The 14095-nt window shown below is 40.0% G+C and overlaps 1 protein-coding gene across 1 annotated transcript; it reads left to right on the forward strand.

Annotated features, from left to right (window-relative positions):
- The first annotated feature begins 5042 nt into the window (after window positions 1-5042).
- On the forward strand, window positions 5043-13839 carry LOC115797605 (uncharacterized). The gene is made up of 6 exons (XM_030754203.1): window positions 5043-5085; window positions 5247-5585; window positions 5784-5885; window positions 12037-12207; window positions 13612-13646; window positions 13738-13839. The coding sequence occupies exons 1-6, from the start codon at window positions 5043-5045 to the stop codon at window positions 13837-13839; spliced, it is 792 nt and encodes a 263-aa protein (XP_030610063.1).
- The last annotated feature ends 256 nt before the right edge of the window (window positions 13840-14095 follow it).

The following is a 14095-nucleotide window of genomic DNA, read 5'->3' on the forward strand; positions in this document are numbered from 1 at the left end:
GTTCTCTCCCCTTGTCTTACATGTCGTCCTTTTTTTTTTTTTCTCTCTGTAGAGCCAGGAAAATTTGTGCAGCTGTCTCCACTCTGCATTTAGCTCTGGTACTTGAGTTGAATGAAGATGCGGTCAGAATCAGAGAGCCCTCGTCTTGAGGGTTAGGGTGCTGTGGTAGCTTACACACCTGTTTGTTAAGGAGTGTGTTTCTGATAAACTTGTGAACTTTCTTCCTTGTTTTTTGACCAGCATTGGTTGTTTTGAGTTTGACAGGGCACACACATTCATTATGAAACCACAAAGTATGCCAGGCTTGCAACCACAAAGTCTCTAAAAACAGTAGTATGGAGTTACTGGTTAATGATAGCATTAAACTGCTCAACAGAAGCTCATCATAGGCCAAAGTGTTACCTTCATCTTGGTGCATAGACTTAATACTGCAATGTGACTTAGTACTCAGTGGTTTAGGCAATAAATTTCCTCATGAGGGGCACTGAGGAAATTGAATGAAGCTCTATTTATTCTGAAACGAGGGACAAGATGAAGAAAGAAAACAGAAATAAATGAAGAAATTCTTCTTATAATACACGAAACCTCTGTCTGCTTGTTTGTTTGCTCACAAACTCCTCCTGCACAATCTGGAAAAACAAAGTAAAACTGGAATGGGCCATATTCCAGGAAGCAGATTTAGGTATCAACTCTGAAATGAGGGAAACTTTGGGTTTTCTGTTTCAGAAAGTCAGTCGGTCACCAGACTCTGTGAAACTGACCTGGCAACGAATATGTTTTCTTCAGCAAACTCTGCAAAAATCTCTGTCTCTGTGGACAATAATGCAACTGTCTGACCTACTCGTAGAAAGACTAACATTTAACTGTGCATTGAAACCACATGCTACGCTGCTTCCACATAAAAGCTTTGTGTGTTTCTTTTGGCTGTTTAGATCAGCTGCTTTGCTGAAGTTCAACCCTCTCAGGCCTAGGGGACTGTACACTACCCCAGCCACTTAGTTGTGCCTCAACGAGTACCTGGTCACAGCTTACATCTTACACTATGCTGCTATGTGTTGGATCGGTGTCGGGGTGCCTTTGACAGTCTGTGGTAGAGTCTATGAATCTGGTGTTTAAAGCCTGATCTTGTGGTGTTATTGTTGTTGTCATTTGACACCATGTTTCTGGGCAAAGCGAAGGTGTAGATCATGATGCTTGACTAAAGTCAGTTCAATCCAGAGAGATCATTTGGAAGAGGTGAACATGTTTTATTGAGATACAGAATTTGAGTAATAAGCTATTTGGCGATTAGACTCCGGTGAACCATCCAAGCATGGAGTCCCAACAGTGATAAGAATTAGGAAAGGAGTCTATAAACAGGTGGTGGTAAAGATGAAGATGGAGGCTTAGCTGGGACTCTGAATGACCGAGTTCAGTTGGAGATAGAGAGAAGGTGGCTTCCAAAAAATAAGAGTCTGAGAGGCAGAATGACAGAAGCACACTTAGATTTAAAGTACACAGAAAAAAAGCCTTATTGGCTCACAGAAGGCGGGCAAGAAAATGACAGCACTACAGTAATGGTGTTATCTTAAATATTTAACTTACACATAAGCTTCATAAACATGTACAACTAAAATGAGGGAAGAAAGTAGCCTACAATCTGCAACTATATTTTTAGAAATGTTTTGGGGAAGAAAAAACTTTAGAAACTAAACAGCAAGCAACAAATAGCAAGGAAATGATCTCAACCACAGGAAGGCTGGTTTCTACACATAACCACAGACATCAAAGGCGTAGCCGTGTTTAACCCAGTTACTTTACTGTTTAAATCTGCCCCCTATTTGACAGCTTATCTACTGATCTGAAGTCTTTTATACAAACTGACTGACCTTCAAAGAAACAATTACTTGCAAAGACTTGTTAAAACCCCTTGCATACTGATGACTAGAGGCAATTATTTAAAAGCTCATAGTTGTTTAATTTTTTAATTTATAGGGACATTAGCAAAGCTGCGAGCACATGAAGGATATTACCAAATACCCTCATTTCAGTTGAAAATATCTTTGGTGAACTTGCCAGATTGTCAAAAGTAGTCATAACCATTGTTTTATCTTCTGTTATACTACAAACTTATAGACAGTAGTATTGATAAACTTGCTGGATATCAGTGTAAATCTGTATACAAATATTGTCATTTTTGTTGCTTTCTGGTCCACACATTCTTAGAAAACAGTCAACATTAAAGACAACACAAGAGAAAGCCTTTAGTCCCATTTAATGCATTAAAAAATGATCCATTTTTAATGTTTTTATATATTTCATAGATTTTAGTAAACTGGTTTCAGGCTTGTATAGTCCTCCCAGCTCAGTCATTTGATGTGTACTTTTGCACACCTGAGTGTGACCCGAGTGTAACCTAAACACTAATATGAAGCAGGAAGCCTGTAGCAGGAAGAGAAGATGAGACCAAATGTCCACTGTTGTTTGTTGTAATTTTGTCTGTTCTTATGTTTGAATGTAGGATGAGCAAGCAGTGAGTCAAAAGTCAGAATTAGAGGGGAGTTTGCAGCACTGGTGAAGAAGTGAGTGTTTGACAGGAAGAGGCAACACTGTGTGGTCTGAACACAACTGAAGTCAAGAGAAGCAGGCCTGTAAGAGCAAAAGTCAAACCTGAAAGGCAGCAGTAAACACCAGCTGAGACAATTCATGATCTCAAGACCCATGTAACATTTAAGGCAAATAAAACGAATAATCCCACTGCGCAGTCCACACTGAATATTTTAACTGTGTGGTTGGAAAATGTGTAAAATGTTACATGACTAAAATAAAATTTATAAAATATATCTTCCATTACCTACAACACTATTTGGCAAAAGGGTAAAATCAACACGTGTGCACTTCAGTTTGTGCTCTGTGACAAACAAGCTGCTTTAGCTTCCCTAAAAGCCACCCTCATTTTAAATCAACTTCTGTCTGATTTCCTGCCCCTAGTATATATTTGTAATATTTGAGTTGTATCTCTGACATGACAGTATTAAGGACATCCATGCTGTCATGCAGAGCCAAGACTAAAAAAAACAACAGAACATAAATTGAGCATTTTGAGCAGTCTTAAGGCTGAGCTCATTGGCATGGAAGAATTACCTGCACATACACTGGCCTCATTATTTCAAATGCTGGTCCTGTATCTATAGCATAAGCATCCATCAGTGTAACAGTATATATGTGACAGAAAATGACAAAAAGCATAGAAAGTGGCCATTAAATTTGTTAACTCAGAGGGATGGTCCAGTCCAAGAGGAACCCATTCTGAACATGGGAGACAAAAGTACATTAGCTACCCATGAAATATTAGTAATATATATATAATTGTGTTTTACCAACTCCTGTGGGCTCATCACCTGCAGGACGAACTGTGGAAGTTAGGTGTAATGTGTGTTGTGCAGCAGTCAAGCACAGAGGTCCTGGCGGTCCAAACCTCACCTGTTGAAGCTGGCTCGAGGCATGGAACATCATGTCTCTGGTGGGGAGGGAGACTGAGCTAGTGCATTTAGAGCGACCAGGTAAATATAGTCAGGCTCACTTCAACACACAGATTGAGATATATAATCAGTCTCTTGGAGAGTGGCTGGACTCTGTTCCAGTCTGGAGTTGCCATCGGTGAGAGGCGGTGGGCTGTGGTGGGCATCCTTGTATTCCCTCAGCTTGATCCCACAAAGGAAATTATTGACATGGTGTTATATTATATACATTATCAATGAATGCGTGAGTGTGTCCAAACTTTTGACTGCTACTGTATGTAATATTATATTATTAAACTCAAACACCCTTTGATGATAATCATTACATCAGACAAATTTCAAATCTAAGAGTGCTACTTTTAAAAGAACAGTGAATTTATATATGAAAGACAAAAATGGGAGCACCTTTGTGGGCAAGCAATAAGTCTTGTGCCCCTCCTCCTGTCATTTTCCACTGTGGTGAGGACACTGTGTAACAGCTGAATCTAAAGTCACAGACTAGGCTAAAGAGTAGCCCAGCGAAAACAACCCAAATTTCTGAATTTGGGTTGTTTTTTTGTTTGTTTTTTTTTTTAACATGAGAGCCTACAGAGAATGACTCACTTCTGGAGCAAGCAATTCAAGCAACAACTGTTTTTGTCACTTCCACATTATCTTAAATTTTCAGGAGGTTGCCTTTGTTTCATTCAGACAGGGGAAAAAAAGCTTTTGACAACTATTAGCCATAAAAAAAACCTCTATTTTGAATTTTAGTAGATTTAGTAGATAACAGGCCAGTAAAGTCATGTTTATTTATTGTCATGTACACCGCACCCCCACCACTGGAGCCCACCCCACAATCTGAGAACCACTACAGCAGGATAACGCAATGTAATGAAGCTCATATCATGCTTTTTTCAACTTGTCATTTGTACTCAAATGGTTACTGCAGTCAGTAGAGCTCTTTGGGATGTGGTGGAAAAGATTGAAGGTCCTGTCATCAAATCTTCACCAATGACAAGGAGACGTTTCCACCCCGTTACTGAATCTATACCACGAGGAACTAAGGCATCCAAAGTCCAACTCAGTACTAACTTAATAAAGTGGCTGGTGAGTTTAATATTGCTTATGTGAACAAATGCAAGAATCCTAACAGCAGTAAATTTATCTTGACTTCAAACTATTGTCTTCTAAAATTGTTTTTTTTCTTTATATACTACAGGACAACAAGAATGTGGAAACATATTTGTGAAGCCTCAGACTTAATGATAGTCTGGCATGGAATATTTTCAGACACAGACATAGAGCATGACTTGAATAGTAGTGACGTTGGTAACGGTTCATGTTATCAAACAGGCAGGAATAAATCTCAGGCCCAAACTTTGATCATAGTATTTGGGGAGATTTGAGCTGCAAACGAAAAAAAAAAAACAGAACACAATGTTGGTGGCATTGTGGTGGCAAGTTATTTTGTCTGAGCAGTGAGGTAAAAACAGGAAATAAAATACCTTCCCCTTTGCTGAAACTTCCTCATTTAAGCTCAGTGATTTCACATGCACAGTGATGAGCTTTGCTACAATTACAGCTTTGCTGCTCTGCAGCCTCAGTAAGTACTGGCACTGAATTTCTCTCAAAATACCCTCCATGGTGAAAACCTGAATTTAAAGTCTACTAAAACTGCTGAGGGGTATTACTGTATCATCTGATTTGGTCTTACCAGCTCAAAACTACCTTTTTTTTTTTTTTTTGTTTTGCTGTTTCTTTCAGGCTGGATCTCTCTCTCAGAGACTCAGACTGTGAAAATCCAGCCTGGAGAAGATGTCACACTGCTGTGCTCCAACTTTTCCAGTAGCCCTACTCAAACAGTCTGGTTTAGACTAGTCAACCAAACCCAGCCTCGTTGTATTTCATCCATTTACAAGCCCGATGAGCCAGCCTCATTCTGTAACGGAGTTGAACGTAAAAAGTTTGAAGTCACATCCAACATCTTGACCATCTTCCTCAAAATCAAACATGTGGATTTGTCTGACTCTGGATTGTATTTTTGTGGATTTTATGTAACCAGAAACCCAGTGATTGTCAGCTCAACATATTTGAAGGTTCAAGGTAAGAATGATGTAACATGTCACATACAGTAAGAGCTACTGTAACAAAGATAAACAGATATGTAACTTATTTCATCACAGTCAGGGTTTAATGCAGTGCTGTAAGTAAGATGGATCGCATGTGATGAATTTTGAAATTTCTTTGCAGGAAATGTGTCACTCATCGTGTCAAATGTAGATTTCTTTCTTGTAGAAGAAGCTGGTAAAACAACAGACTTGACAACGTTGATCCTGAGCGGTGTGACTGTTGTTCTCACCAAGGTCATCATTTGCCTTGTTGTCAGAATGAGGCTTCAGAAAGGTACTGCACCAGGAAACGCTCCTGTCTTTTTATGAGCATATCAGGAAACAGCATAAATGCAATTTAAAGACATAAAACATATATAATCTGTTGTCTCTTATTTCTGGGTAGCTAATAAGCAGATAATCCACAGCAACATGCATGAATGCACTGATTTTAATACTTGATATACATGGAAGTTGTATTGTATAGTTTCTCTGTGAAAACTGTCTGACTCTTCCTTTCAGACTCTGGATTCATGCCTGAGTATTGATTTTCTTCAGACAAAAAAGAAGAGGAGACTCAATCTTGTGCACAACTAAATTGTCCCATTTCCAGACAGCCATCTGACAAACTCAGACATTTCAATTTGGAACACCAAATGTTTGATACAGCAGGACTGATACAAACTCAGTAGATGTGTATCTTTTTCCCATGAGAAGGAAAAGATGATCCTTGAATTACCTCAACTAGTTTATGTATGAGAAGATTCTGTTAACGAAACCCTCATTTTAATAAGTCCAGTATAGACTTTAACCAGTGACGTGCGGTGAGGGTCGTGACTGGTGAGGCACTGACGTCATCACATCAGATTTACAAACATATAGCTTATTCACCATTTGATTGGCAACAGTTGTTTTGTTTAACATTAACATAGTCTGAAGCAAACCTTTTAGCTCCGGTGTTGGTCTTCCTTTAATTATTATCTTCTGCTTCGATTGAAAGTCCAGTTTAGAAAATTCTTTCAGTTGAGTTATGTAATCTTCCATGTTGAACATAAGGCCAAGCAACAGGAAAAACTAACTGGCCTTGCTAACTGTTTATGGTAGCTTGCCGCCGAGGAGTCGTAGAGTCCCTGGGATCACCAGCGCCCCCTACCATGAGGCACGAGAACTGCGTGCCTCACCTAGTGTCTCTTCGCAGCAGTTTCATGATCGCTCAACACAAGAATGCATTACACACACATACAGTTGTTAATGAAAAAAACAAAAAATAAACTGTGCATTATATACACCAGCTAAAATATGGAAATTTAGTTCATATAGTAAAAGTGCAGTGAGACCGGAAAGTAATCCGGTCTCACTGCATAGCATGCCAGCACAGTTAGTAGTCATTGGCAATGACTATACTGAGCCGCACCACGGATTGCGCAATCCGTGGTGCGGCTCGCCGGGCTGGTGCCTCACCGTTCGTCTCTTAGTATTTGACCGGCAAATGCGAAAATTCAGCGATTTTGAAAAAACTAATCTAAAAATGGTGTAGTTAAATGGAAAAGAACTTTAAAATACAAATCACTGAATGAATATAACCATTTAATTTATTTTTTAATTTTATATTTCCACGATGACAGGTGAGGCCGTGCCTCACCTGCCTCCCCTGACTGCACGTCACTGTCTTTAACCAAAGTGGGCAACATTGAGTGCAGCACTGCTCAGCAGCACCAGTTTGGGGAGAGGCGAAGAATTCCAGTGGTGTGTTTAAAAGATGCCAGAAATCTTTTTATCGCGATATAACCTCCAGTTCTAAGAGGTTAGGCCTTTAGCTTCTGTTACCTTCTTAACAACTGTCAGCTGTAATGCATCAACAGCACTGGAGACAGGAACAGGAATTGTAGTCATTATGGCTATCATGTGTTCCATCATAAGCTGCTGCAGCTGGTCAGAAGGCCAGATCTTTGTTAATCAGAGTCAATGTGTTGGACCTTTCTAGTGTGTTTGTGCTTTTGGTACATTTGGCTCATTTCAATGATTTCTCTGACTAATGATATGACCTGCTATATGGTACAGACGATCTAAGAGGTTTGAGCTTTAGTTTGATGAAATTCTCACAGCAATGAAGTTCTCTTTATCAGCCCTGTGACAGACTTCATATTGGTATAAAATGTATTTTTTAAGTGTTGTCACTCCCAACGCTTAAACAGTTTTTGGTTACTTTAATTACTACACTTATTTTTAGTGCACTCGGTACAGTATGCAGTGGGTGAAGTGTGACATGCCAGTGCTGACTTTCACTGAAGCCATCAAGCTGTGCTCATACCGGCAATGCTGATCTTAACATTTGATCTCAGTTATCACTCACCCACATATTGGTTTACTTCAAGTGATCTTTGATCAGGTACTCTACCTCAATAAAACATCTGGACTAGAAAAGAAAAAAGAAATTACCTTTTCATTTTTGCTTTTTACCCATTTTACAAGTGTGCATTACATATCCCACATTAGGATTTGCTTAATAGATTTTTTTATTTGTTCATTATTATTATTTTCTTAATTTTTAAGTTTTTCTATCTATTGGCCCAAACAATTGTTTCAGTTGCTTGCTGCACATCACTTTGGTGAGTGTCTTTTGTTGTATTTAAAAATGTTAGGTAAATAAAATGATTCCCTTCCCATAATGGTCAGTATGATTACATATGTCTATAATTCACAATATTTCTGTCTGTCCACAAACTCCTACATGATTAGCAACCAAACTTGATAGACAGGTACATTTTTGGCCCCTGCAGGTTTTTATATAAATCAACTATTATCTCATCATGTTAACTAACAACAGCCCATCAGCAGACTAGAATGGACAGGCTGCCAGCCATTCTAAACCCATACAAAAACACAAGGAGAACATGCAAAGTCCACACAGTATACATATATATATATATATTCCACACTGTATATATATATATATGTATGTATGTATGTATATGTATATGTATGTATGTGTGAGTGTGTGAGAGAGAGAGAGAGAGAGAGAGAGAGAGAGAGAAAGAAAGAAAGAAATGTATATGTCTAAGAAAGCTACTTACCATGCATGGAGGTTTCATCCTAAATCCAGCACCCTGAGACTGTACGCTAAGCTGAAGGAAGGTGGCCGAGGACTAGTGAGTGTCAGAACCACTGTCCTAGATGAAACAACAAAGATCCATGAATACATCAGGAAGATGGCCACAAAGGATCATGTGTTTAGTGAGTACCTCAGGCAGCAGAAACCCAAGAAAGAAGAGGAGGAAGAACAGGAACCATCTTGGAAGGACAGGCCTCTGCATGGCATGTACCACCGGCAGATAGAAGAAGTGGCTGACATAGAGAAATCCTACCAATGGCTGGACAAAGCTGGACTGATAGACAGCACAGAGACACTAATCATGGCAGCACAAGAGCAAGCTCTGTGCACAAGATCGATAGAGGCTGGGGTGTACCACACCAGGCAGGACCCCAGGTGCAGGCTGTGCAGAGATTCCCCTGAGACAATCCAGCACATAACAGCAGGGTGCAAGATGCTAGCAGGCAGGGCATACATGGAGCGCCATAACCAAGTGGCCGACATAGTATAGAGGAACATCTGTGCCGAGTATGACCTAGAAGTCCCAATGTCAAAATGGGCTTCGCCCCCAAGGGTGGTTGAGAATAACAGCGATATGATCCTTCAGGACTTCCAGATATAGACAGACGTGATGGCTAACCAACCGGACATAGTAGTGGTGGACGGAGGAAGAAGGTCATAGTGATAGATGTTGCAATATTAAGTAATGGCAACATCAAGAAGAAGGAACACGAGAAGCTTGACAAATACCAAAGGTGTCATGTAACGCTGTGTGTGGCAAGTGAGGACCCCAAGATGCAGACACCGGAGACAGACTTAATCACAGGATCTCAGCTATTATTGCTGGAAAAGACGGGAAACAGACTGGGAAGGCCAGCAGCAAAACTTAATCACAGAGGGAAACCACACAGCAGGGGCCACACTATGACAATGTCGTGGAGACTTGACACAGGAGGGATAACAGACAACAGCACACAAGAACACGGGGAGAGAGAAACACAGTGGAGCACAGAGACACGGGAGGACAAGAACACAGGGAAACCAGATTAACCTACAAACAACAACAAACTGACAAACTAAACTGTAAGAAAACTAAGAAAAAACCAGAAACCACAAAAAAAACCAGAACTACACAAAAAGAACATAAAACACTGGGCCACCAGCGCAGGACCATGACACAAGGGCTCAGAGAAGAGCAAGCAAGGATGTGGATGGTAAAGGTAACAGTGGTCCCCGTGATAATTGGATCAGTTGGGGCAGTGACCACCAAACTGGGAGAATGGCTCCAATAGATTCCAGGTACGACATCCAAGATCTTTGCCCAGAGCAGCGCAGTCCTGGGAACAGCTAAGATACTCACAGGACCCTCAAGGTCCCCGGCCTCTAGTGGAGGACCCGAGCTTGGAGGACAAAGACCACCTGCAGGCAAGCTAGGATTATATATATATATATATATATATAAACAAGCAGCACCTGTAAAAGCATATATTAAAAAAAAACACGGATGCACCAAGAATCTTGCTTCGTATGAGTGTGCGCAAGTCAGCAAGTGAGATAGTGTGAATGTCTGCGTCGTTGTCATTAAACATACTTAATAATGAGCATGAGAAGCTGCAGCAATGCCCCCAGGAGCTGAGGCAGACCAAGAAAGACCCAAGAGACCCATACCATCAGCAGCCTTCCAGGAGCTCTGAAGACCCAAGGCCACATATCCTGGTGGCAATACATGCACACCACAGAAGAGAAAGGAAGGAGGCCCTAGATGGAGCCATCACAGCCAAAGGGCAAGAGCGCCAAAAAAACAGAGGTAATGAGCATCCCACCACACTTCCAGTCTGGTCAGGAAGGCACACCAGCACCTCTACTTACCCAGGAGGCTGAGGAATCAGAAGCTCAGTCCTCTCCTCATGCTAAAGATGTGTGGTGGAGAGCGTCATGTGCTCCTGTATCACTGTGTGGCACAGAAGCTGCTCTGCAACAGAGAAGAAGGCTCTGCAGAGGGTGGTGAAGGCTGCACAGAAAGGACTGCTGGAGTCAGCTTCTCCACCACCATGGACAGTTACACCTCCAGATGCACTGACTGTTGAACTCTGGTGGGGTTGTGTAGCTGGACTGTTCTTGTACAACTCTGCATACATTCATGCTTCTGTTTCACACACTTATTGCTGCTGTCATTTGCACAAGTCACTGCTGTGGCAACACAACTCTCTACCATCACTACACATCCTAAACTGTTAATTCCATATTTATTTTTAGTATTCATTAGTATTTAATAGTACATATTGGTTAGCACTGTTGCCTCACAGCAAGAAGGTTCTTAGGTTCAAATCCACCTCGGCCAGGGCTTTTCTGTGTGGAGTTTGCATGTTCTCCCCCATCTGCATCTACTCCTTCTACAGTCTAAAGAGGTGCACTTAGTGGGGTTAGGTTAATGGGTGACTCTAAATTGACCATAAACATGAATGGCTGCCTGTATCTCTGTGACAGGCATGCAAGAGGTACAACAGTGATCATCTGTGAAACACTGTGCAGGAGAAAATCCTTCACTTAGCTTGGAGACCTATTCTTGAAGGCTACTTAATAAAATTGCAAGTGAGCTTGCTGAAGAGAGTTCAGCCTGAAGAACAAAGGTGGTCGTACCAATATCGACTGTCATGCTCGTCAGAATTCTACAAACTCTGTTTTTCCTTATGTGGCGTATTTCATGTATGTTTGCAGGTTTCAATAAATCACTTAATGTATTTCCCATTTTCCTAGCAAAATATAGAAGAGATGAGGAGTGCAAGCAGACTGTTGTACAGTATTGCAAGTCACATTAAAAGTGTATTGTCTATTTTCTCTCAGGTTTACATCTTCACTAGGACCCAGCCGGTTTTATTGTAGAGCCAAGAACAGAAAATCTCTGATGATCTGTCTGATTATTATGGTTTGTATTATAAAAGTGACTTATGTTGTAAACATAATGCCAAATACCATGTTCAGATTAAAACTGAACACATACTGAATATGCACTTGTTTTCTTGAAAGCATTTTTGTGGTCGGTTGAAGAAACAGGATAAGCAACTTGGGGTCTTTTTTTAACACACACACAAAAAAAAGGAAAGACAGACACACACTCCGCCTCTTTACATTGAAAGCACACTTACAGGAACAAAGTTCATTAGCGGACATTGCTTTGCAGCAGTCATTTACCATGAAGAGTTTTACCTTGATAGCCGCTTTACTTTTCTGCACATTCAGTGAGTATTGGTCCTGAATTACTCTGACCTGGATACTATAAACAATTGCATCTTTATTCAAAGACATTCATGATTCTTTTTGTTAACTGTAAATTAATTGTTTTTGCTTGTTTCAGTGTCAGTTTCTCAGTCTCAGACTGTTGAGGTCCAGCTGGATGAAGAAGTCACCCTGCAGTGTGCCAACATTTCCAAATATAGTGGTGTAGCATTCTGGTTCAGACTGGTCAACAGAACCAAGGCCAGCTGTATCTCTATCATGTTTGATGCTGATAAAAGCGTTGCGTACTGTGAGGGATTTGAAAGTGGATCATTTGAAACGAGATCCAACATATCTACCATCTTCCTCAAAATCAAACGTGTAACTGTATCTGATGTTGGACTGTATTTCTGTGGATTTTACACAAATGCACGTCTTAATTTTAGTGTCATAAATTTAAAGGTTAAAGGTAAGATTTACTCTGTATTACTTCTTTAGACATTATTTCTTGTTTATTAATTCCAACAAAATATACTTAAAGTTTCTTGATACAAATATAAAATCAACATGTCAGTAATATCAAATAACATCAAGATTTTTACATTTTCTCCATTTCATTAAAAGGCTATCATGAATGGGAAGATGGCATCAACAACACTTCTCAGAGTAAGAGTTCTTTCATTGGATTGTTAGCCAGGTCTTAACATCCAGAAAAAAAAGACAAAAAGGTGTAAATGAATGGTCTTTGTTGCAGAAATGTCTGATTACAAAATGGAGCTGATGTGTGCCATCCTGGCTGCTCTGACCGTTTTCCTCATAATCGTCATCGTTGGGCTGGTTGTTAAAATCAAGAAACTTCAGAAAGGTGATTGGTGGTGTCTTTCAACATGCTGACAATTTCTAATAAAGTGCCCTTTTCAGCTAGGCTGTAACAGCAGGATTTATCATTACTCAAGTAATTCATAAAGCAGGAAAATGCTAGCAATTTAAAAAAAATTAAATATACCAAAACATTGATTTTTGTCTATTTAGTTAGGCTTTTAGCTCACCAGTATAATAAAAATCTGTCCTTATAATGTACTTCATAAAACAAAGTTGATGTAGTTTAAAAAAAAAAGCCAATCATTAACACCCCGATATTTATAACTGCACACAAGTTACACACTTGATCAGATGGTTTATGAGAACATGAGAAACTCGTGGTGCAGTAAAGGGTCGTAAAAAGATTATCCCGACGTTCAGTCGTAGAATCAGATTCCACAATTTCCATAATGTACTCTTTGGCTTCTTTTATACCAGCTTGTTCTCATATCCGGGTTTTCAAATACTGCTGTTTCATCATGGCCCAGCAGCATATCATAGACGTGCTCGAGGCCCAGGTTTATGGCAACAGTGTGATGGATCTGTCACTGAAGAGGACCTCTAAGCATCACATTTCAAAACACTTTATTAAAATAATTTTGGAACATGCAGAGTTACTGTTTAATCTCTTAATCACCAGGTCATAGGCAGTCTATTTACTGTATCCGTCTACTGTTTTAGTATTTAATTTGGATTTAACAAAAATTACAATGATGCTGATGTGATGTCATTTTGTGTCAATCTACAATCATATGTGAAGATTGATTAAAACCTTGAATTCATATGAAGTACACCTACTGAACGACTTCAATCGGTTATCTGATCAGATGTGTTGTCTGTCTCTGTCACTAAGCTGAGGGTGAAGACAAACATCAACAACAGAGTGAGGTGAGTCTGGCTTCACTCTTTCTTTTATATCTACAGTTTTGCATCGGGTCAAAGTTGCACTTTGTGAAGACTTTCTATAAACAATTTACAGAATCTGGGCTTTGATGACGTGAACTATGCCACGGTGACATTTGGTCGAAAACCACGAAGAAGAGACCTTGAACCAAATGTTGTGTATGCTGCCACCAGATAGACTGAGGAAGCAGCTGAAGTGCAGCTCAGAGTGGAACTGATGCCTTTTTACTCTGCTCTTTGTGACAGACCTGCGGGTGGAGTTGTTACTTTACTTTTCATTTAGCATTGAAGACCCTATTTTGTCTGAAGCATAGGATTTGTTTTTGAGGAGGAAAGATTTAGGATAGTGATTTGTGTTTAGGGTCACTTATATTGTTAGAATATGTAGCTTTGGAGGATTTAGTGAGGTGCACAACTTGTTTGACAGGAAGAGT

Source organism: Archocentrus centrarchus, chromosome 18, assembly GCF_007364275.1.
Source record: "Archocentrus centrarchus isolate MPI-CPG fArcCen1 chromosome 18, fArcCen1, whole genome shotgun sequence".
NCBI classification, from domain to species: Eukaryota; Metazoa; Chordata; class Actinopteri; order Cichliformes; family Cichlidae; genus Archocentrus; species Archocentrus centrarchus.

Bases quoted from the DNA above. Each gene is read 5' to 3' on its own strand.
- LOC115797605 (XM_030754203.1), top strand. From the start codon at position 5,043: ATGAGCTTTGCTACAATTACAGCTTTGCTGCTCTGCAGCCTCA. The intron at 5,586-5,783 runs GTAAGAATGATG...TTGTAGAAGAAG, and splicing joins AACATATTTGAAGGTTCAAG to CTGGTAAAACAACAGACTTG. The intron at 13,647-13,737 runs GTGAGTCTGGCT...AACAATTTACAG, and splicing joins AACATCAACAACAGAGTGAG to AATCTGGGCTTTGATGACGT.